The sequence below is a fragment of the Mytilus edulis genome, chromosome 14, assembly GCF_963676685.1.
Source record: "Mytilus edulis chromosome 14, xbMytEdul2.2, whole genome shotgun sequence".
In the NCBI taxonomy this organism is placed as follows: domain Eukaryota; kingdom Metazoa; phylum Mollusca; class Bivalvia; order Mytilida; family Mytilidae; genus Mytilus; species Mytilus edulis.
Window position 1 is genome coordinate 51,333,681 of NC_092357.1, and position 25,678 is coordinate 51,359,358.

Sequence of the window (25,678 nt, forward strand, 5' to 3'; positions counted from 1 at the left end):
TCTTCCACGTCATCACAATCCTCACAACACCATAGGGTGCCTGACTTGGTTATCAGGAGCACTGTTCAGAAAATTTCCACATTTTGGTAGCCGGGACCAGATCAAATGATGCTATATATATATTCAGTGAGAAACAATAATTTAACAATTTGTGATCTTTTATTTATATTAATGTTTCATAAACATTTGGATCTTCCTTTTGAATGTCACTTATTTTTTTTATTTTTTTTCCGGTGATTTAAATAATTACAAAACATGTATGTTTGTGTTGTTGTGAAGGACGCTCACCAGATATATTTATTAACTTGATCAATTGTAATACACAGCACCCCCAGTACCATGTAATTGATTTCGCAGTTAATTTTTTGGGGGGGTAAACAAACTGAAATTGCGATGCAATCAGTGATTTTTATCGACAAATTTCTACTGGTTCGCGGGACCACCAGCTGACAAAATCTACTGCTCTGACACAAATTCTACTGGTCTTGTAACTCCAGACCAGCGCCAATTTCGACCCGTGGCTATGATAAAAAAGTAAACAACTATAAGTCAAAGTACACCTTTCCACACAGAGACTTGGCTCAAAATGAACACCAAGCTCTAAAGGTCCCATAAACTGACTAGTGTAAAACAATGCAAACAGGAAAACCAACTTTAATGTTAGGAACAACATGAACAGAGAATATCTTGATACAACATGCTGAGCCCGGTCAAACCAAAGACTTGAAAATTGTTATATTCTGTTTCTCTTCAAATTTAGGAACAAGAGCAAACAGGGTGTTCATTTACAAAATATCTCCATTCGGTTTAAACAGAACAAGACCTGCTTTAAACCAAAAAAGAAAACATCAACATTTAATCACCTTTATTCTTCATAGATTTTCTTGTACACGTTCTAAGACAAAATATTCATATAGTGTAAAATTTTATATACAACATAATGTGAAACAAAAGCACTAATAGTTGAGAGTTATCACCATGAATATCTTCATAGGAAACTCTCTTGAGTGATTCTTAACTTAAGATATTTACAGATATACATGTATAAAAATAATATTATCTTAAAACAGGAGGTAAGTATCTGATGTGTACAACCTACATCATTGTAAATGTCAGCATTTAGTAGCAAAACATTTTAATAACTTGTTTCAAGATTGTTTACAGGTAGTTCTTAATTCCAGACTGGCATGATCTCTTCAATCTGTTACATATTATTATTTATATGTTTTCCTTGGGTAATTGTACATTTTTTTTAATTTCCCATATTCAATGTTCGGTTCAAGTCAGTTTAAAAATATGTAATAGTTGAATAAACATGAATAATGAATAATATGAAAAAACAGTTATGCTAGTTTCAACTTCCAAAAATGCAGGTTGTACACATTTGATAAAAAGAAAGTTTGATATCCACCGTCACAATGTGGTGATGGATTCACAACAAAGACTTTATAAAATACCTCAGGTTTAAAGATAATTAGATGGAAGCTTTCATAGGTGAAGGTCATTCATATCATTAAATCAATAAAATCAAGAAATTAAGAATAAATTCAGTAAAAAAGAAACCTCAAGTGTACCTTATACATTATTTTATCTGAGTTTTGTTTTAGCTAGTAGTTCTAACTCTTCCATAGAATAATGGTGAAGTATCTTGCACAGAGCATAGAATATTTTGTTTCTTTTTTTCAAAATATTTATTGCTTTTACACTTTCTTTATCTCATTCACTTTGCTAAAAAGTTATTGAGAAAGTGTTAAAAATAAAATGCCATTATATATATAACAAGGCTTTTGACTACTTTTCAGTTTGCTGTCAATTCTTCCAATGAAAAATAATCAGCCCATATTCATCTTGAATACAGTTGAAAAAAGCCAAATCCTTACAATCAAGTTTAGAAAACACATCAAATATAATTTATTTTATTGTTATTAGGTAAAATAGTTGAAGATCAGATAGATTTCAAAGCTATTATGTTCTAAGGGGAATAACCAGTAATACTTAATAGGCAAATGGAACTCATTTTCCCTAGTGCCACTAATATTTCAAGAAACTAAGAGTTTTTATAGAAGTAAGTTCAATAATATTAATTATGATTGAAGCTGTTATTAAGCTTAAGTTATTTGCCGTCAGTCAGGACAAGACATCAGGCTGATCAGCATTAATACATCCTTTACATTCTGAATCAAATAAAGCATTCTTCACTATCATTTTGGACATAGATTAATTTTGGTTTGCTACTGAATTTAGTTTTTACATGGCTACTTCTATTAGGTAGATTTTTTATAGAAAAAATAAAACAAGAGAAGTAAAATTTGTGAAAGTAAAGAAAAATGGAATATGAGATATACTAACATCCACAACTGATGGTAAATTGTTAAAATCTTTTACCAATAAATCCCTTATATAAATAGCATAACAGTAGTGAAATAAAAATTCATCTCCTTCCAAATTTTCTTTTTTTTTTTAATTTAAGAAGCAATTTTTGCAAATTTATATAGAAAATTCTAAATAATGACCTATAAAAATCACAAAATGAAATGCTCCCAATCCAATCCTATCTAAAATGACAAAGCTAAGAACTATAAACTGTACAAGTTATCATACATTCCATACAGACCATAATATACAAACATAGAATACAAAGTATCCATATATAATTAACTTCCATTCCATTCATACATTAAATACCATCAGACTATGACAGAGATAATACAAATATTAGTACTGTGGGAAACAAAATGGCAATCTACATTCATCTTTATTGGACTTTATAATTCATCAGAAAAATACATCGTTTTTTCTTTATATATCCAATACAATACACTAAAACTGTATAGAAGTGCTTTTCTACTGTATTTATTATTCAGATGATTATTTAATTCAAAGTCACCTATTTTAGATTAGTATTAGTACAATAGTATACATTTCGTTACTTTTGAGGTTGATACAGGCATTTATCATCCATCTCCAATTTTCTAGATTTGCTCAAGATATCTTTCTGCTAAAAAAATTATTTCCTTTGGCTGTTGATAACTTAAACAAGCTGAAATACTCAATAAAATGTATCAAAATAAATTTAACACCGATAAGAAGTTGGAGAAAAATAAGAGTTTGAACTACTTCATAAGGCCTGTGTCTAGAAAATAACTATAAAACTGACATGTAATGTTCCAAATCTGATATAATTCTATCTTGATTTACCCCCAGTGCATATAATGTTGTTTTAAAAAAATAAGATTCCCTATGCTTTCATTAAATGAAGAAAAAAAAATCTTATAGTGATATAATATAAATAATATGGCAGAATACAATCTTTCTAGCTAGATGACACTGTTAGATGTCAATAAATAAAAAATATTTAACTCTACAAAAGACAGCACATTGCTAACTGTCAAGGTTAATACAATCTTCAGGGATTATGAAAATTATTATTTAAAGCCAAGAATATGCAAACATTATGTGATTTCAATGCATGTAAGGGATATTGTGACTTCTTCTAATGAAAATAAACTTATCAAAGAAGATAGCATCATTACATTTCTATCATTGAAATCAAAATGTTACTTAACATGCTTAAGTAGTGTTTTTACAATGGACTTTAAATAAGAGCATTAATTTTAGGAGACTAACTCCCACTTTTCCATGTTTTTATGCTTAAGAATTTTTCTACCAATAAGATAAGAATAAATGAAGACTTTGAGACAGTTCCCTAATCATGCAAACAAACAAGTGTAATAAATATATCTTTTTTACTTCTAAAAATTCTAAACTGAAAGTAAAACCAGGAAAAGCTGCCACTTAAAAAAAACCTTTTATGAATCGTTTGCTCTTAACATTTTTTAAAAGTTTAGAATCAATATTACACATTTTATATTTCAAATTATTATGCAACCAACATAAAAATGTATACACTGATCTTGCATACAACAACAGAAAAAGAAAATAAGATAAGTTCCAAATTTTGTGGGTTGTCTCCAAAAATACAGGTTAGACGTAAAGGGTATAACTTTAAGAATTAAAATAACATAAGCCAAATCAATACATATTTCACTCAATACCTTTAAAAACTTCAATGATATTTTATACTCATTTACTATAACAAGTCAAATTTCATGTTAACTGATAAAAAAATAATACCTCACCATTGATGAGATAGAACAACATCTTACAGAAAACAAATATCTGATATTAAACACCAAATGATAGAAGTTAAGTCTGTGATTTCCTTTATATCTGACCATTTACACTGGACACATTTATACACACTATATATCATGTTACTGTGATGATGACGTGAATGGCTGTGATGAGGAAAATGATGGCGGCTTCATGCCTTCTAACTGATGAACTTGTTGATTTAAAAACAGGATCCTAAAACAAAACATCAGTTATTACATAATATGCATTAAATAATAAAACCTATTGCAGTCAATACAGAAATATCAAAATGGTTAAATCCCCTCTGATACCTGGGAAGAAAAGTATATGTGTGTACTTTCTACTACTTGGATATTATCCATTCTAATGCAACCACGTTTGTAACATTCATTTTGATTGGATAACGTCACTTTCTTACATGGCATCAATTGACAATTGATGCTATGGGACGTACACGCAAGCGCAGACGGCATATGACAGATTTTAAATACATGTTTTAACATTGTTTTCTGTCAGTTCCATTAGAATAGAGATAACAATATTGAATTTTAAGCTCCGACGGCATCAATTTGGGATTTGATGGTCGCAAATACCTGTTTACTGTTTCCACTAACGCGTCGCCAGTAAACTTAATTTGCGTCCATCAAATCCCCAATTGATGCCGTTGGAGCTTAAAATACAATACAGTTATCTCCTAAATGCTCATCTACCAAACTTCTTTTTCATTTCTGTAGACTTTTTTTCTAAAATGCTTTCATGGCTTTGGACTGTTCCATAATCATGATAATTGAACTTATATAATTAAAAGTCGCTGAGTTGTGTATTTTATTGAGTAACCACAGCTCTTGTTTTACTGATTATGATGGTTTTAAACATTGTACCACTGTGCAATGAATCAATATGCCAAATATAGTTAGCCATGTTATTCCTGAAAACTCCTGTGATGGAGACAGATCTCAAGAAAATGTAACTTATGAGGTATTTAAGATCATAAAACATCTGTGTACAATATATTGGTTATCCAGCTACCTTCAGAATTTGTAAGGCAAAAGTAGCTGAAATGCCTTTTTGTCAGCTGAATTAAACTGTTTCATATTCATAATGTTCATTGGCTTTTTCTGATGTTCTTTGAATTGCTTAAGCCTTATATGTCAATAAAACACACTTGCAAGATTTGGTGTGTAATAGTTTTTGTGCCATAAATTGATCTCGTTCTTACCTTTGTTCATGAAGAGTAGATTGTATTTCAGCCAGCCTCACTAATGATCGAGCTCTCTTTAAATTAACACTAACTTGACTGCAATGAAAACTACCAATCTTTAAACCTTCTTCCCAATATCTATTTGCCTGAAAAAGAATTCACATTTTTTTTATTATATCTATATACTCATTTTTTACGCTTACAGTAATAGATATAAACAATAAATCAGTAAACTAAAAAAAAAATAATAGAATTACATTACTTATGTCATGTATGTTCAAATCTTAAAATAGTATTGATGTATGCCATGTCCAGGATGAGTATCATGAGTATTGGTAATCACATCAGTCAAGAGAGGTTGAAATGGGTATTGGTAATCACATCAGTCAAGAGAGGGTCAAATTTCCTAAGCAGTCATGTCAAGCAAATTCTTCTGAAGTCTCCAAAACACCCCCTTCGGAACACAATATATTTGTTTTATTACACCCGAATGTTAATGTAATGATTAAAAAATTTGAAATCCAATTCCATTATTCTCTTTCTTAAGCAAAAGCAAAGACATCAACAAATGTTCAAATTTCTTTGTGGAGGGTATAAAAAGGAATACATGTTTTGGGGAAATACATTTGTTGAGAGGGTAACAAAGGCATTGCCTTGTGCATTTATCCTGATGATGGTGAAATATGATCAGTATTTCGGAAATTATATGAAAACACACTAGATCTATATCAATTAAATAATCCAGAATACTTAAAACTATAATAAATGTAAGTAGTTTCTGATTATTTTGTCGGACACTTAAAAGTAGACTCCTGTTAGACTGCATCTGCCATCCACATGAAGCATTAAAAATCTACCTACCTGTCTTTCTGCATGTTCAGCCTGCCAGCCAGACACATGGCTAACTAAATTTTCATTGTAATATTGTTTTAAAGAGTTCATCATATCAGCTGCTGGATCTTTAGTAACACCCATGTTTGTTAGTGGACCTGCCTCTACACATGCATTCTGGGAACTTGTTGTACTATTTGGACTCATGCTGAAATACAAAAGTTAAACTTATTTACAAACACCAATTATTTATGAAAATGTTTGCCTTAATGGAAAGAATCAATTTGACATTGTATAAGAAGCTTGGAAAAATGCAGGGAGGTAAAGCCATTCCAAATCTACTTTTTACAAGCTCTAAGATGGAAGTAGTTATTGTCTTAGAGTATGTTTTTCTGTAACGTCATCAATACAATTTTTTTTCAGGTACGAATTATTGTTAAACTAGAGTTTGCTTTTCTTTCACTCCTTTTTCATTAGTTTACCCAGCCATTTAAAAGTATACATAGGTTGTGAGCCTCAGCTGATTTCTATCACATTTTAATATATCTTTTTATATGTTAAGGTTCTATCTGCTAAAATTATTTCATTATGCAATTGAAGAATTTCAGCAGATTTAAAAATGTAAAATGCCATAAAACCTAAAAAGTATGTTTCATTTTATATAAAAGTTTCTTTATGTATTAGAAAAATAAGTTGTTTTCAGTGTGCATGAATGAAAAATGTTTCTTGAATAATCTCTACCAAAGAAATGTGTGTATAATTTTCTTGATTCTGACTATACTACATAAATTTACCATGATGTTCTGCTTGTATCTGATGCTGGACTTTCTCCTCCTTGCCTGTCATCTCCTTTCACAGAAAAATGATGTGATGTCATGTGATTACCATCCATAGATATCTCTTGCAACATATCTAAGTGTGGTGATGGATGTGTTACCATTCTCATATTAGGGGAATGCTGTTGGACATGCATCCTTCCATTCATAGGAGGTGTTGGTTGCTGTGACATCACTCGGCCATAAATTGATCCCTGGTTTTGGACTGGCACATGTGACGTCATTTGAAGGTGAGGATTGGATATTGTCTGTTGGGGATGTGTTCTATTCATTGAGTGCTGGTGGCTAGATGTGATTGGGATTTGAATTGGAGCACTCCTCGTGGCTGGATGTGGTTGCTGTTGTGAAGTAACCGGGGTGTGACCATCAGGACCTACAACAAAGTCTGAAATGTATTATTCATCATTTATTATTAACAGGAATCCTGTATACAAAAAAATTACTTTTTAAGTTATAACATGTATCAACATGATAAAGCTTTAAATCTATATTAAAGATCAAATGTCTAAATTCCACAAACTTTTATGTTAAAATAATAATAGTCATTAATAAACAGTTTCTTACTAGACACATTTAGAAATACATGAAATACCTGCTATCCACCAGAAAAGTGAAAACGGCTTTCTGAAACACATCAATCACTTGTATGACTAAGTCTCAGAAGAACAAGTCATACATAACGTGTATAATTTTTGCTGTTTTATAGGGGAACGTTTAGTTTTTGTTGTAAATGTTGGATAAGAACCATGCAGTGATTTTGCTAGTGCTCGTCACTTACATAATTTACGAAAGGGTTTTAACAATGACGAAAGTATTTCAAATCAATTTCGTCACTTAAATTTTGAAAGTGTAAAAATATTTTCGCATTAAAATACTAAAAATCTACCTTTCTTTATGTTTTTGACAAGTTTATAATCCTCAGGTAATTAACACTTTCAACAGGTGTTACAAGTTGTGATTACAACTAATCCGATTATCGCCATCAGATCGGTCACTAATCCGTTAATTATTAATAAACCTCATAATTGACCATCATAATTATTTCCCCAGGAAAATCAGTCAGTTGGCATTTCAACAACCAGGATTATACTATAGTTTTCATCATTTGATCAAAATTGTTACCCCCGGACAGTTCGCATTTGAATTTCAATATTTCTCAAACGATCACAATTTGAAGTTGGTTTGTCGTAGATTCGTCACTCGAATGCATTTTCGTCATAATTGATATAAATGCCATCAAAAACTTTCGACAATTTCAATTTTAAATATTAGTATAGAACTTTTAGAAACGTTTAGAAAGTCACAGGAGTTAAACAGGTGCTTCTTGTACTGTGTGCTACGCATGACTGAAAGGATTCCTGTACTGTGTGCTACACATGCCTGAAAGTATTCCTGTAATATGTGCTACGCATGCGTGAAAGTATTTATGACTATTTATAGACCTTGATTAAAAATGTAAAATACGAAATCATTTAGAATCAATTAAACGAGAGACAAATATATATCTCTTACTAAAAGAAATTAAAACGAAAAATGATAATTTCCTGATGAATCTGGACTCGTTTTGAATTTATCATCCACGTGTCACTTCACGTTTTTGTTTCAATTTGAAACTGAAAGTAGTAAACGTGATCCATTTTTGATTTGTTTACAACCTCCTTTCAGTTGTTATACTTGTTCCAAATAGGATTTTATACAGTTCCAACTTAATAGAAATGATAACCAAATATCGATTTAGAAGTTTTATAAGGATTATGCAGTGATATAATCAATGCAAGTTAATGTCTGCTGTAATTCCGTGTTTAAAAAAAATTGAATCCAACTTTTGTTGATCAGGAATGTCCTCTGGAACAAACTGAAGAGAAATTGTGAACTAAGTTTGCGCATCCCATGTCAGAATCTTTCATAATAAGGGTCAATACAGTCAAATAATACAATACTGACTGCCAATCATGCCGGAGTCCTTTAAAATCTGACAAAGTCAAAGATGAAGCTAGTAATATAAATCCTTGGTCCCTAGCTGTAACACAAAAAAAGATTGGTTTTCATAGCGCCCAAAAGTGACTAAAGCCCTCAAAATCCTAGCTTAAACCCTGACCATGTATTAAAGATTGATTATGACAAGGGAAGTTTCTAGCAACCTTGATCACCCATGAGTTACAATCAGTGATTGATTACAGTATTTATGAATAGCCACTAACCTGGAGTCTGTTGTTGTGCAATTTGTCTTTTTATCACCTCCTGCAACTGATGTAATGTCTGCAATGCTGTGGATAATAAATATATGTGTTTAAGTCTAACTATCTTCTGCAGATAATTATAAATAACAAAAGGCTCCAAAGAGCTTGTCTCCCTTATATGATCTATAGATACAATGCCACAAGAAATTTAGTGAAAATAGAAGGTGGGTGTTCTAGGCTTTTTTTGTTTGTTTACCTGTCAGCTTTAACAATCTATTATGGTTTTCAAGATATAGGACAGTAATGCATTGCATATGTACTATTTTAAACCATGGTGGCAATGTTTGTTTTCTAAAAAAAAAAGGGGGGGGAATGGGACACAAATGATGCCTTTGCTTGCAAATCATATCATATCAAGTTATAAAGGGACATAACTGAAGAACGGTAAAAGTGAATCTGATGTTACCCTAATTTGAACTTGATCTCAGTTATACATGTTATATGGTAATAAAGTATTGTGTATAAGTTTAATAACATTTGGATGCATGAGGCAAACTAAAGTTAGAGAATGTAAATAGCAATTTTCCATTTGAAAAGGGGCATAGATATAGAATGGTTAAAGTGACACCACTGAAATTCAAACTTGATTTGTGTTTTGTGGTAATAATAATTTTTTATAAGTTTCATAACATTTGATAGAGGCAAACTTAAGTTAGAGAACGGAAACTAACTTTGGGAATGGATAGACGTACAGATATATAGACAGACAAAGGTAAAACTTAATACACTTCATGTACATTATACTCTATACTAAAGGTACTTGGCACCAAGTTTTGTTGAAATTCAGTCAGTAGTTTTACAGAATATCTTTGAAAATATATGAAAGGCTTGAAATTCTGCGAGTTCACTTTTAATGAAGCAAGATGTAAGATATAACTACACACATATGCTCCTTAAGGGCATACAATACAGTTACAGGGAAGGTAATGACGTTGCTAACGTAAAATGTTATTTTCGCGACGTCAAACTCTGACATATCGGGAAAAGATGCATTTTTATCATTCAAACTGATTTAATTTGAAAACGAGTGCATGGACCCCTATTTTTTAAAACAGCGATTTGTTTCATTTTGCAAGGAGATTATGTGACCCAAATTTTATAAAACTGTAAATAGCGCAATTTTTTTAATTTTGATAAACATGCAGCAAAAAATTACGTTTTTCCTCTAATCATATAAATTGCATAATAAATGATACTTTTAAAATACAGAAAATACCGATTATTTAACAAAAACCCTTTTGTGGTTATCTTTTAAAACAAAAAAGTTATGTCTTTCTTTCGAAAAAGAAAATACGGACACAAATCTGAATTTTGAGCAAATATATACAAAATTTCGACCTTATTTTACTCAAAAAGTAGCACATCAAGGTATATTTTTTATTACATATTTGATTTAATGAGGTAAAAAATAGCCTATATGCAAATTTTCATCAACTTGTAAATACAGGTTCAAAACTGTATTGTATGCCCTTAATTGTTTTCAGGAAGCCCCGTATTTAGATTTATAACGCATCTACCTTTATTTGTTAAGTCCTGATTGTTTTGGACACCACTGAGTTGTGTAATTAATTGTGGCAGAGCTGATATTAAAGGGCCTGTCGTACTAGTACTTGGTATCCTTGAGGACAGGTTAAGTGATCCGGGAGTGGTGACGGAGGCTGGCGTGGATACTGGTCCTAGCTGTGGGGTACCAGCACAACTAGACTGCCGAGAACTAGTAGGTGTACTACTGGGTGATATGTCCATATCCTCATGATGCTCTGAAATAAAAAATGTATTGGTAAATTGCTAATTGATATACTTAATGTTTATTTTTAGTAAAATTAAAAAAAATAACCTTTTGATTCTTTATGCAATCATTCAGCTGTAAATTTTCTATTCGTTGAAAAAATGCTATAATGAAGGCTTAACATAATGATTTAACACTTTCTAAAGAGATTTTCCCAGTAGTTAAGACTATCTTTCTTGTAAAATTCCAGGTTTCACCTTACAGATAGGGGTACTACTTAAACAAGTGATTTCATTTTCACCTATTTCAGTGATTTGATAAATCACCTAAAATGACCTATTGCAGTGATTTTGGTGTTTCCTTTGATCTTCAAATGCTAATTTCATTAATTTTCCATTTTTTTGACAAATTTTTCTGCAATTTTCCTACAACGATCAATTATACCTTTTTCTTTGTATATTAATTTCACCAACTACTTTTACATTCAGACAGAGGTCAGCAATTTAAAGTAACCTTATTGGTCTTCTTTAAAGTTAAAATGATCAAAGGTTTTGTCCAGATCAACAATTAATTTCAGTTTATGCTTATTTTGAATAAACTGTAAAAACTGACAACGACTGACATGCTCATCCTGCAAAAGATAATTACTGCATGTACATTGTACATGTTGTAGTTAACAGGCTATTATTTGAACTTGGAATTATTTTTAATCATAATGTTTGAGCGGTTCACAACACTTTCCATACCATGTATTTTGTATAAGATAGTATTGTGCCCACCCCAGTACTTTTTATTGAAAAGGTACTATCTTCTTTGTAAAGGAAAGTATTGTGCGCAACACAGAACATTCAAGTACAGAATAAGCATGAAAAACATGGATTTTTTTTTAAATTTCAAGGACAAGAAATTATGCAAATTCCATAATTAAAAATAATTCCTAAGTTCAATTAATAGCCTGTTAGTTGTCTTTAAATGGAATACATATTGCTTATACATGGACATGTTAGTTACCAAAACTTAAACCTTGTTTACCATGTTTACTGATCCATGAAACAAGTTGAGGTCAAGTGAAAATTGTCTGATAGGTACATGTATGAAGAATGCACATACCAAATATAGTTATCCTATAGCAAGTATAGTTTATTACTCATAAGAGAGAAACTACATTGTAAGGCCAACATTAAAAATATCTTTGTTTCCCCTCCCCAACTGAGGTTATCAGGGTATGGGTAGGTAGGTAGGCAAATTATTTTATTTTATTTCTTAATATAATTTTTCTATATTGAATTTTACAAAATTCAACAGGTAAGATAAGTCAAGAACAGTGGGGTATTCCCTGTATTCAGTGTACACCCCAGTTTTCTGATGTTAAAAACAGTATACAGGGACCTCCTTTTTCCTATTAATTTTATCATGTTTATGGTATGAAATCAACAAAAGCACGCATCCTTCATGTGATAACAATGTGTAATGAAAGCAAGTGTTTAATTAGTTAAAACTCAAGCTTATTTCAAGTCTAATTTGATGCATAACTCACAACAAAACAATTCCTGTGTTCACCAATTCATACCTTGATCATCAATTATGAGATGACAAAAAGATATGTTAATGACTTGAGAATTAAAATTTAATGAATAAAAATTTTCAATAGAAGTGAACATATATAATTCAGTTATGTTCAGTCGCACCTGGATCATGCAGTTTGGTCAATTAATTCCTTAACAAAAGATTTGCATGTTTTTTTAGAGGTCTAGAAAAAACAAGGCTTCACTTATATGTTTTGTTGTTCCTAGAATACTTCAAGTAGACAAGTTTAATACACTCAGGCACATTGTGTGCAACAAGAGCAACAAAATGTAGTATACAAAATAATACGTTGGTCAATAAATGTTACAAATAAAAAATAACGCAACCCTTTTATCGAAAAAGAGGTTTTCAGTTTTTGTGAAGTAAGTTCAGGATAGTACTAGCGTAGAGTTAAATTTTTAAGATAGAATATTAATAGAGTTCATGCACTTCGGATTGATTTAATATTGGCCAGGCTTTACGAATAAGGTTCGTCAGAATCAATTCTGTTCCGCTTCTGATTTTTCCGTTTTTGTAGTATCGGACGATTCCATGGGTAGAAATCACTAGGTTGCGTTGAATTAATGAATGGACTTTTATCTGCATCGATATTTTGAGTGTTTCTGTTCTTCGTTTCTTTGTTATCCGTGTGTATTGGTTCACTGTCATCGCTTGGTTCGTATAATTCCCCTTCTATGAACAGCTTATCTCTTATCAATATAGCTTTCTTTCGGTCTATCTTTGCCTGCTTTAATATAGGATATAGTTTTTTCCTCTTCTTTTCGATTTTTACCGGAAATTGTTCTCTGACAGAAATAAGTGTCCCCTTTAATTTGTGACAGTTCCTCATAACTAATTGTTTATCTTTCAAAGATACAAATTTAGTCATTATTCTTTGAATATTTTGTCTTTGTTTTCCAAAACGATGTACAGAAACGAAATTGACATTTTCCCCTATTCCCAGATTTTTGCGGATAAAATCTCTTACAATGTTTTCTGTATCCTCATTTGGCTCCTGTTTTATTCCGGATATTACGATATTGTTAGTCATTGATCTCCATTGTAACTCATCGACATCGCTTTCGATATTTATCAATCGCTCATTGACGCATTTCATATCGAATGTGTTTTCTTTAACATTTTCTGCTTCCTCTAACAATGATATTTTAGACATATTTTCTTTGCAGCGATGTATAATTTTATGCACAACCGTACCCATTTGTTCTCCCTTTTCTTCGATCATTTTATTTCGGTTAAACACAATTTCGCACTTCTGTTCTACGTTTTCTATTCGTATTACCATTAGATCTAATTTCCGCTCAAGTTGCGATATCCTAGTAACTTCGCGCTCAAGCTTTCCACATTGTGTCTGGAGGTCTGCCACGACAGCAAGTACAGAGTTCAATATAGATATAGTTTTGGTATCGAATTCTTTGTAGTCCGACATTATGATTCAAAATACATATAATAAAAATATTGTGTTTGCAATTGAATGCTGAAAGAATAATGGAGAACAATCAATACTTTAAGTATTTACAAATTCAACTGACGCAGTTATAACGTCATGAATGTAAAACGTGCCCTTTTGTAAATTTCCTGCCATGAATTGAAAAATAAAAACACATTTAAACTGGTCTTGTTAACACAAGAGGTGAAAGCAGGGAATTCATGTACAATATATCCAACATTTTCTGACTTGTGCCCAACCTGTTCGAAGTCGAAGACAAAGTAGATTGATTTCAAAGCACGATTCAGACCATTTTTACTCAAAGATTTTATCCTTTAAACAGGAACAGAGGTAAAAGACAAAGCCAATCAAGGTGCACTCAGTGGGTTGAAAGATGCTTCAGATTTTTATTTTCAAATATCACCCTTGCACACAACACATATTGTGTAGCAATGCAGTTTGTTTTCCTCGATTCCGAATCATATAGATGCTTCAATACAAAAATGTCTTGAATTAAAAGGCTTGTTGATTACAGCATCGAAAAGGAATGACAAAAAACCAACGCAGGTTTACTACAGTATCGGAAAGATATCACCAAAAACCAACATAGCAAAAAAAAAAAAAAAAATTGGACAAGAATGGGCAATAAAATTTTTCAAGTCGTGGCGAATATTTTATTTTTGAGCACAAACAACTGATAAGTGGCCTGGACTGGACAAGTCAAACCATTCATGTGACCATGCTATGACAATCATATCCAGTTAAAAAAAAAAAAAAAAAAAAAAAAAGAACCTGCCTTTCTGGTCTGTTTACAAAGGGTAGACCTGGGGGAGGGGAAACAGACATTCTTCTTAATGTGGCCTAAACAAGTGAGAATTGACAGAATCTTTGAAATTAAAGGTCTAGTGTAGGGGGTTCAATATACCATGGTAGGGGTGGGGGGCAAAATACCATGGGAAAGTAAAATTTTTAAAATATCTTTTCCAGCAAATTGAATACATGTACATACAACCCTACTTATTGATGCATTCTAACTACATAAAAGAGTTAGAATTGCAAGAATTTGTATATTAAAGGTCTAGAGTAGGGGGGGGTTCAATATACCATGGTAGAGGGGTCAAAATACCATGGGAAAGTAAAATTTTCAAAATATCTTTTCCAGTAAGTTTAGTACATACAAACTTCTTGTTGGAGTATTACTGTATAAACATTATTTTTTTCGTAGGGTTAAAATTTAATGGTTTTGTATCCAAAAGTAAGTTCAAATTTTCGCGGTTTTTAAGTTTAGAAAAAAATTATACAAATGTCACTTTATAATTGACAATACTCAATGAAACTGATGTGAACTTTTGGGTTGGGAAAAATCAATAATTGCATTTCATAGTAACAGTGAGCACTAATCAAGTGTTGTAACCTGCACACCTAATTGGCTGTTACACACCTTTTATGTTTTATCCAAGGACAATGATTGTGTAATAAATGTATTACAACTTGAGGGCATTACAGACACATTAGACTGTTAAATGACATTGATTGACAGTTCTTGGTGATTATTAATTACTGTACAAACAAAGGATTAGGATTATCATCTGACTTAAAGAAAACCTTTGAATATCAATGTCTAATCAATTAACCTATTTATTTCATTGTCTGTATTTATGTTCATCAATTATATAATGTCAATAAGATTTAGTCAGATCACAAAATAATGTAAATCTACAGTTAAATTTTCGTTGGGGTTTTAATTTCGGGGATAATTCTTATCCACGAAATAAAATTTGTGCTTTTACAGTATTACTATGTTAAGGAGTTAGAAAAGGTAGATATTTTTAAATTTAAGGTCTATAGCAGAGGGGTTCAATATATATATACCATGGTGGGGTTGGGGTGTCAAAATACCATGGCATAGTAAAATTTCAAAAAAAATTTTCCAGAAAGTTTATTACATACAAACTACTTATTGGTGTATTCTAACTACATAAAAGAGTTAGAATTGCCAGAATTTAGGAAATTAAAGGTCTATAGTATCAGGGGTTCAATATACTGCAGGGGGGGGGGTCAAAATACCAAAATACATACAAACTACTTATTGGTGTAATAACAATAAGAAGTTTGTATATACATTAGACATGTTAGACATGCTGGTAAAGATATTTCGAATATTTTACTTTGCCATGATCTTTTGACCCCCCTGCGGTATATTGAACACCCTACTATAGACCTCTCATTTAAAAAATTCTAGCTATTCTAACTCCTTTACATAGTAATAATACTCTAATAAGTAGTTTGTATGAATTAAACATGATGGAAAAGATGTTTTGAAAATTTTACTTTGCCATGGTATTTTGACCCCCCTGCGTTATATTGAAAAATCTCTCATGATCTCAAAATAGAAAGAGACAGGTATAAAACATTATATATAGAAAACAAGAGTGGACACGCTGAAATGTCTCGCCTTCTATACTAATCATTGATATTATGTTGATAGTCCTAAGTATAAAGCTAAGCTTTAATACAACTGTCACATAAACTTAACATTAACCAAGATAACTAAACAAAAACCAATGAACCTTGAAAATGAGGTCAAGGTCAGATGAACCATGCCAGGCAGACATGTACAGCTAACAATGCTTCTATACAACATATATAGTTGACCTATTACTCATAGTTTAAGAAAAATAGACCAAAACACAAAAACTTAACACTGTGCAATGAACCGTGAAAATGAGGTCACGGTCAAACAAAACCTGCGCGACTGACATAAAGATCATAACATATTTCCATACACCAAATATAGATGACCTATGGCATATAGTATTAGATAAAAAGACCAAAACTCAAAAACTTAACTTTGACCACTGAACCATGAAAATGAGGTCAAGGTCACATGACATCTGCCCGCTAGATAGGTACACCTTACAATCATTCCATACAACAAATATAGTAGACCTATTGCATATAGTATGAGAAAAACAGACCAAAACACAAAAATTTAACTATAACCACTGAACCATGAAAATGAGGTCAAGGTCAGATGACACCTGCCAGTTGGACATGTACACCTTACAGTCCTTCCATACACCGAATATACTAGCCCTATTGCTTGTAGTATCTGAGATATGGACTTGACCACCAAAACTTAACCTTGTTAACTGATCCATGAAATGAGGTCGAGGTCAAGTGAAAACTGTCTGACAGACATGAGGACCTTTCAAGGTAGCACATATCAAATATAGGTATCCTATTACTTATAATAAGAGAGAATTCAACATTACAAAAAATCTGAACTTTTTTTTCAAGTGGTCACTGAACCATGAAAATGAGGTCAAGGACATTGGACATGTGACTGACGGAAACTTCGTAACATGAGGCATCTATATACAAAGTATGAAGCATCCAGGTCTTCCACCTTCTAAAATATAAAGCTTTTAAGAAGTTAGCTAACACCGCCGCCGCCGGATCACTATCCCTATGTCGAGCTTTCTGCAACAAAAGTTGCAGGCTCGACAAAAATCAAAGGCTTTGCAAGAAATGTACTCTAAATCTGGTTGAAGATGAACAACATTTTATAACTAGTTGTCCAGCATACAAAAATGATAGGGAGATATTTTTCGAGGAAATAACCTGTATTTGTCCTAATTTTATACATCTTTCAAATGAGGCAAAATTTGTTTGGTTATTTACTAATGAAAATTTGTCTATACTTAAATATTTAGGGAGCTATATTATTACATGTCTAGAAGTTAGACGAAATGTTAATTAATGTATGTAATAACAATGATAATTGTAATGATTTTATGGTTCTCATCCTGCCTGGAACTAAATGTATTTGATTTTTATAGAATGAAGATAATAACACCTATCTGAACTTTTTTAATGTTTCCTTTTATTATATAAAAATGTTTTTCTGTTACAAATCATGATGTATTGTTCTATGTGTACATGTTATGCTGCCCATCAAGGGCCCTTGATTGGAATAATAAAATATTCTTCTATTCTATTCTATTGAACCCCCTACTATAGACCAGGGTTCTTGTTAAGATGCGTACAGCTGTATAAGCAACCTGGACGCATGGAAATCGAGCTTGACGCATCATTTTTTAAACCCGTGAGTCCCTGGGACGCGTCCTGATTGTATCCCCCAAGTCCAAGAAACATCGTTTTGCCTAGAAGATTTATGATACAACATTGTTTTGAGCCGTTGTTTTGACAAGAAACTAAACCCGAAGTCGATGTCAAAACATCGATGTGATGCGTAGATCAATATTTTTGACAGCTGATTTAATTTACATAATTTACATTGTCTGCATGGTTGAACAAGCCAATGAACGATCATGAGACATTTGTCAAATTAAAAAGTAAAAATTGTTTACAAACTATTAAATACAAATGCTTGACTGTACCTTAAACATTGTTAAATGGAATGAATTTAAATCCATATAAAATTTTCAATTTTTGTGGTCGTATAAAAACGTGTTATTTTTTTTTCACAAGCCGGTTTGGTTTAGATAGATAGATAAATGTAGGCCAGCTGAAATTACAGTACGCCCAGAGAGTTTGTAATCGCGAACTCTAATCATCGTTTTCAGATTATACTCCTAATTTCCTCCAAAGATTCTCTCCCAACACCATGCGCCTGCTAATTGGTTTATTGCACATCGGATGTACTGAAAATTAATGATGCATGACAACATAATCGGATTAGCCAGATTTATTACCTAATAAGTATGTGCATTAAATTGATCTTGATTGCACCTGTGCACTTTAAAATGCAGTATTAAAATATCCTTTCTTTGACAGATAGAAATGTGACATTATCATTCAAAATAAGATAATTATTCTTTTATGTTTTTGCCAAATGTCATTGTCAATTGACATGTTTGAAATAAAATGTTCCAACGGATAAAAATACCAATAAAACACTTATTTTGTATTTTTATAGTTCGGTCAGGTCATAATTTGTGTTTTTTTCAACAAAGACAATTTTACCATCATTAGTATCTAGTACCCTAGTATTGCCACTTTTTTACATCTTTATGATCATACAATTAAACCCATACTATTATATGGCAGTGAAATATGGGGAATGTTTAGAACGGATTCAGCTGCTTGTAAAAAAGATAATGATTATATATTAGAAAAAGTCTTTGGTCAGGATTCTTCTGAAAAAGCTCATACCAAATTTATGAAATATATTCTTGGTGTAAACAGAAAGTCAAGTAATATTGCTGTAATGTCAGAGCTTGGTAGATTTCCTATGTATTTTACTATAATTTTATCAATGTTAAAATATTGTCATAGACTGGAACAGTTGAAAGAAGGATTACTATTTGATGCATTTATATGTTGTAAACAGTTACATAGCTCTAATGTAAATACATGGTATTCTAGTATAGATTATATTCTGAGAGAGATTGAATTACCAAATTTTGACCAATCAATTGGTTCTTTATGTCAGTATGTTAACCAGATGCTCAGCAGGGCGCAGCTTTATACGACCGCAGAGGTTGAACCCTGAACGGTTGGGGCAAGTATGGACACAACATTCACGCTGGATTCAGCTCTAAATTTGGATTGTGATTAAATAGTTGACACAGCATAGGTTTCTGACACAGAATGAATGTGGTCTAATGAACTTAAAAAAAATATGTTTGCCTTTGAACAATTCACTATGCTGTTGAATATTAATCCTCTCAAAAAAATGTTTGAAGAAATTTTCGTTTTATTTATGAAATCTGAAATGAAAAAAATTGACCCCCCAATTTTTTTTTCACATCCCCCTTTCCCTTATTTCAAAACTGATCTCAATTCAAATTTCTAATGAAGTTTGCAACAATAACTACTCATTTAAATACATCATAAAATATTAAAATGTTAAAAAAAAATGCTTGTTATTACTGAATGGTAAAGATTGTTTTAATCTATCAGTTGGTAGTAAAAGTGAATATACATTGTATATTGTATAAAACAATGATTTAAGTTGATTCAACTACTATTCTGGACAAAGAAAGATAACTCCAATTGAATCCAATTGGAATTTCTTGCTATTGCACAATATTGTGCAATTAGATATTTCTTGCTATTGTGCAATACTGTGCAATTGAAAATATTTGCTATTGCACAATACTGTGCAATTGAAGATTTCTTGCTATTGCACAATACTGTGCACTTGAAGATTTCTTGCTATTGCTGAATACTGTGCAATTGAAAATTTCTTGCTATTGCACAATACTTAATATAATAATTTTGGATCCTGATTTGGATCAACTTGAAAACTGGGTCCATAATCAAAAATCTAAGTACATGTTTGGATTCAGCATATCAAAGAGGCCCAAGAATTCAATTTTTGTTAAAATCAAAATTAAGTTTAATTTTGGACCCTTTGGACTTTAATGTAGACCAATTTTAAAACGGGACCAAAAATTAAGAATCTACATACACAGTTAGATTTGGCATATCAAAGAACCCCAATTATTCAATTTTTTATGAAATCAAACAAAGTTTAATTTTGGACCAACTTGAAAACTGGGCCAATGATAAAAAATCTAAGTACATTTTTAGATTCAGCATATCAAAGAACCCCAAGGATTCAATTTTTGTTAAAATCAAACTAAGTTTAATTTTGGACCCTTTGGACCTTAATGTAGACCAATTTGAAAACGGGACCAAAAATTAAGAATCTACATACACAGTTAGATTCGGCATATCAAAGAACCCCAATTATTCAATTTTTGATGAAATCAAACAAAGTTTAATTTTGGACCCTTTGGGCCCTTTATTCCTAAACTGTTGGGACCAAAACTCCCAAAATCAATACCAACCTTTCTTTTGTGGTCATAAACATTGTGTTTAAATTTCATTGATTTCTATTTACTTAAACTAAAGTTATTGTGCAAAAACCAAGAATAATGCTTATTTGGGCCCTTTTTTGGCCCCTAATTCCTAAACTGTTGGAACCAAAACTCCCAAAATCAATCCCAACCTCTCTTTTGTGGTCATAAACCTTGTGTCAAAATTTCAAATTTTTTCAAATTTTGCGGTCGTATAAAAATAAACTATGTAAAAGTTATTTTAAATTTTGGAATAAACTTAAGTATCAAACAATGAACTCCCAAAAAGGGAAGCTTGGTACTTATTTTTCTATAAAAAAATGTTTTAAAAAAGAAAAATATTTAGAATTGCAGGACTTCAAAAAAAGACAGTCAATTTGTAAATTAAGAATAAGTTGCCACTCTTTAAAAATTGAGACAGACAGATATTCAAAAAAGCATATAGATAGATCTCAGCGTCTTTGTTCTAATTGCTCACTTGGTAAAGTTGAAGATGAGCTTCATTTCTTATTAGAATGCCCTCTTTATGATATTCAAAGGGACGATTTTTTTAAAGACATTTCTAACAATTGTTGTAATTTTATAAATTTAAATCAATCTTCTAAATTTTTATGGCCCTTGACCCAAGAAAATGATACTCTTATGGAAAAACTGGGCTGTTATATTTGTGACTGTTTTGAATTAAGGAGATCAGGTATGAACACTTGACACTAAGTCAAGTAAATAATTTGAGAATAAATACATACATGTATACATGTATAATGTAAAATTTTTTATTATTCTTTTATTCACAATATATACAATGTATGTGGTTTTTAGCTTGATTCTGACCAATGCTTATTTTCCAAATATATATGTATATGCCTCTATTGTTGTTATTACCAATTATGTAAATCAATTGTATCTGATTTTATGCCCTTTATGGGCCCTGTAATTTGGAAAATAAAAATATTCTATTCTATTCTATATTCTATAATGACCTACTCCATGTACTCAGTGAGCAATATCCGATTCATTATTCAATAAATTTAAAAATCAACTGGCTCAAAACAAATAGTTGTTTTAACAGTAATTTACCAATCTTAACCCTAGAGTTAATTTATCAGATCAACAAGTGAACTCTGTTACTTTCAATTTATCATGTTTATTTTGCAATGTAAAATATTATGTTTCACTACCTCCGGTAAATTACTGATTTGAGTTATTTAAATTCAGAAAAGAAATTGTAAAGTGACAACTCTGTTGAACGAAGGGATCACATTTTGTTAACAATATGCCCTATATTTATATATGATATTCATAAAAACACAACACTGAGAGACATTCCCCACCCAAACACAACACAATAATCACAACCTAATTAATTTATGAAGAAAAAAAATCATGTGTTGTTTATCTCTGTTATTGATCCTTTATTCATGTTATTAGGCCAACATTAAAAATATCTTTGTTTCCCCTCTCCCGATTGAGGTTGTTAGGGTATGGGTAGGTAGGTAGGCAAATTATTTTATTTTATTCCTTGATATGGTTTTCTATATTGAATTTGTACGAAATTCAACAGGTAAGGCTCAAGTCAAGAAAATTGGGGTATTCCCTGTATTCTAATTCAGTGTACACCCCAGTTTTTTGGTGTTAAAAAAAACAGTATACAGGGAACTTCTTTTTCAGGGCTTTCCATTGAAGCCGGTAGCCAGCGGAAGTCCGCCGTTTACTGTGGCTTCAAGTGCCGGCTACTTCACTGACAAAAATATAAATTATATAAAATATCTTTTTCAAATGTTTACAGGCTGCCGAGAGACGTATTGTCGCAAAGTCGCGGTCACGATAAACAAGGATGAAAAGTCAGTGTTTACCTTGGACTAAATATAGTTCACATGAATTGAGGTCACTGATTGGTTGTCTATTTAAAGTCAGCATGCATCGTTTCTTTTCAAAGATAACAAGAGAGACGTTCCGGGGGTCATTGAACGATAACAATAGAGATGTTCCGATGGTCATTAACTTGTTGGCTTTTAAAACGTGAAGACAATCAGATAGGATGACAATCTTATGTTATGGAATAATATCAGTCAAATTAAAGAAAGTGTCGTAGATCATATTGTTCAGAATCTAGAAAACAGTTTATTTTGAAGCTCATTTTTCAAAGCCCACGTGGTGTTCAGAGAATCAAGGTCAACAACGAAACACAGGGGCTTGTTACAATTGCCGGGTTTACTATCCATACGAACCCCTAAACTAGAGGCTCTAAAGAGCCTGTGTCGCTCACCTTGGTCTATGTGCATATTAAACAAAGGACACAGATGGATTCATGACAAAATTGTGTTTTGCTGATAGTGATGTGTTTGTAGATCTTACTTTACTGAACATTCTTGGTACTTAGAATTTTCTCTATCTATAATAAACTTGGACCTTTAGATACAGTGAAAAATATTTTGTAAAAATTTACAAAAATTTACCAAATTAGTGAAAATTGTAAAAATTGAATAAAATGGGCAACAACTCCTTAAGGGGTCAACTGACGATTTTGGTCATGTTGACTTATTTCTAGATCTTATTTAGCTGAACATTATTGCTGTTTACAAGTTATCTCTATCTATAACAATATTCAAGATAATAACACAAAAACAGCAAAATTTCCTTAAAATTACTAATTCAGGGGCAGCAACCCAACAACAGGTTATCCGATTCATCTGAAAATTTCAAGGCAGATAGATCTTGACCTGTTACACAATTTTACCCCTGTCAGATTTGCTCTAAATGCTTTGGTTTTTGAGTTATAAGCTCAAAACTGCATTTTACCCCTATGTTCTATTTTTAGCCATGGCGGCCATCTTGGATGGTTGGCCGGGTCACTGGACACATTTTTTAAACTACATACCCTAAAGATGATTGTGGCCAAGTTTGGATTGATTTGGCCAAGTAGTTTCAGAGGAGAAGATTTTTGTAAAAGATTACTAAGATTTACGAAAAATGGTTAAAAATTGACTATAAAGGGCAATAACTCCTAAAGGGGTCAACTGACCATTTCGGTCATGTTGACTTATTTGTAAATATTACTTTGCTGAACATTATTGCTGTTTACAGTTTATCTCTATCTCTAATAATATTCAAGATAATAACCAAAAACAGCAAAATTTCCTTAAAATTACTAATTCAGGGGCAGCAACCCAACAACAGGTTATATGATTTATCTGAAAATTTCAGGGCAGATAGATCTTGACCTGTTACACAAGTTTACCCCTTGTCAGATTTGCTCTAAATGCTTTGGTTTTTGAGTTATAAGCCAAAAACTGCATTTTACCCTATGTTCTATTTTTAGCCATGGCGGCCATCTTGGGTCACCGGACACATTTTTTAAACTAGATACCCAATGATGATTTTGGCCAAGTTTGGTGTAATTTGGCCCAGTAGTTTCAGAGGAGAAGATTTTTGTAAAAGTTAACGACGCCGGACGACAGACGACGGACAACGGACGCCAAGTGATGGGAAAAGCTCACTTGGCCCTTTGGGCCAGGTGAGCTAAAAAACACAAGGGAGGAAACTCATTTGCGACAATGCTTCAAATTATTGTTGTAAATTTTTTATAAGGCTTTCACTTACTTTGTGACCTAAATAAATCTGTTCCCACTTGAATTATCTCTTCAATGATATATATTTATTGCCTTAAGTAACCTCTATTACTATTGTAATCCTTAAAACAAATTTGAAATTTCTGAAATAGAACGAATCAAGGCCCTACATTTGAAAATGAAAGTACAAAGGCGACACCTACCGTAAAATATATTTTCGGGACTCTCGGGTGTTTACCATAAATGTTATGTTTTCGGAAGTCTACTGTATTTTAGATTTTAATTATGTAAAAATTGGCGGGAGTTATTAGGTACACACTGTCTTTCGTCCTCGTATTGTGGTAAACTCCCGAGAGTGCCGAAAATATATTTTCCGGTAGGTGTCGCTTTAGTACTTTCATTTTCAAATGTAGGGCCTCGATTCGTTCTATTTCAGAAATTTCAAGTTTGTTTTAAGGATTACAATAGTTATAGAGGTAACTTAAGGCAATAAATATATATCATTGAAGAGATAATTCAAGTGGGAACAGATTTATTTAGGTCACAAAGTAAGTGAAAGTCTTATAAAAAATTTACAACAATAATTTGAAGCATTGTCGCAAATGAGCTTCCTCCCTTGTGTTTTTTTAGGGGTTCATATGGATAGTAAACCCGGCAATTGTAACAAGCCCCTGTGAACGAAAGTAGAATATTGTCGACTCGACCTCAAATCAATGACATTTCCAAATGATTTATGTATCCAACTTATTGAACAGTTTACAAAAAAAGAGAAAATCAGAGGATATATCAATTTTCTGTCAATGCTTGAGAAATAATTGCATGATTTAAATACGTGTAACAGTCTTTAGCGAGAAAAGGGGGGTCATTTGTTTGCAAATGCACACAGTAATGCAAAATAAATCGATCAAGATTTCTAAGAAACCGGATTATTATATAAATAAAACTCCTTTAAAAGTAAATGAATTTTAAGCATAAGGTTATGAAAATAAAAAAACTATAAGGGCTATTCCAGAAAAAAATGTATGGGGGGGTTGGAAGGCAGTTTTTGTCAGCACCCGCCACCCAGGCAATTGTAATTGAGAATTATAGTGCATTATAGTGTGAAAAGTTGCTCTGATACCCATCACCCATGTATTATTAATATAATGTGCCTTCCAACCCCCCCATACATTTTTTTCTGGAATAGCCCTAACATAAAAATTATTAAAAAAAAATGAAATTTCTTTGAGATTTTTTTTCCTTTCTTTTAATAATTTCATACATGTACTTAAAAA

General features: G+C 31.8%; 1 protein-coding gene across 2 annotated transcripts in view; it reads right to left on the reverse strand.

Annotated features, from left to right (window-relative positions):
• Positions 1-850: 850 nt before the first annotated feature.
• LOC139502826 (WW domain-containing adapter protein with coiled-coil-like) overlaps positions 851-25,678 on the reverse strand; it is a 35,149-nt gene continuing 10,321 nt past the window's right edge. Inside the window, exons 8-13 of one of the 2 annotated variants that reach the window (XM_071292437.1) lie at positions 10,781-11,023; positions 9,225-9,290; positions 6,982-7,396; positions 6,218-6,395; positions 5,375-5,502; positions 851-4,368 (exon numbers count right to left, since the gene is read on the reverse strand). In XM_071292437.1, coding sequence (XP_071148538.1) covers positions 4,275-4,368; positions 5,375-5,502; positions 6,218-6,395; positions 6,982-7,396; positions 9,225-9,290; positions 10,781-11,023 — 1,124 coding nt within the window. In that variant the 3' untranslated portion in view covers positions 851-4,274. Of the gene's footprint in view, positions 4,369-5,374; positions 5,503-6,217; positions 6,396-6,981; positions 7,409-9,224; positions 9,291-10,780; positions 11,024-25,678 lie in introns of both variants that reach the window. The other variant, XM_071292436.1, reaches the window with a different exon arrangement.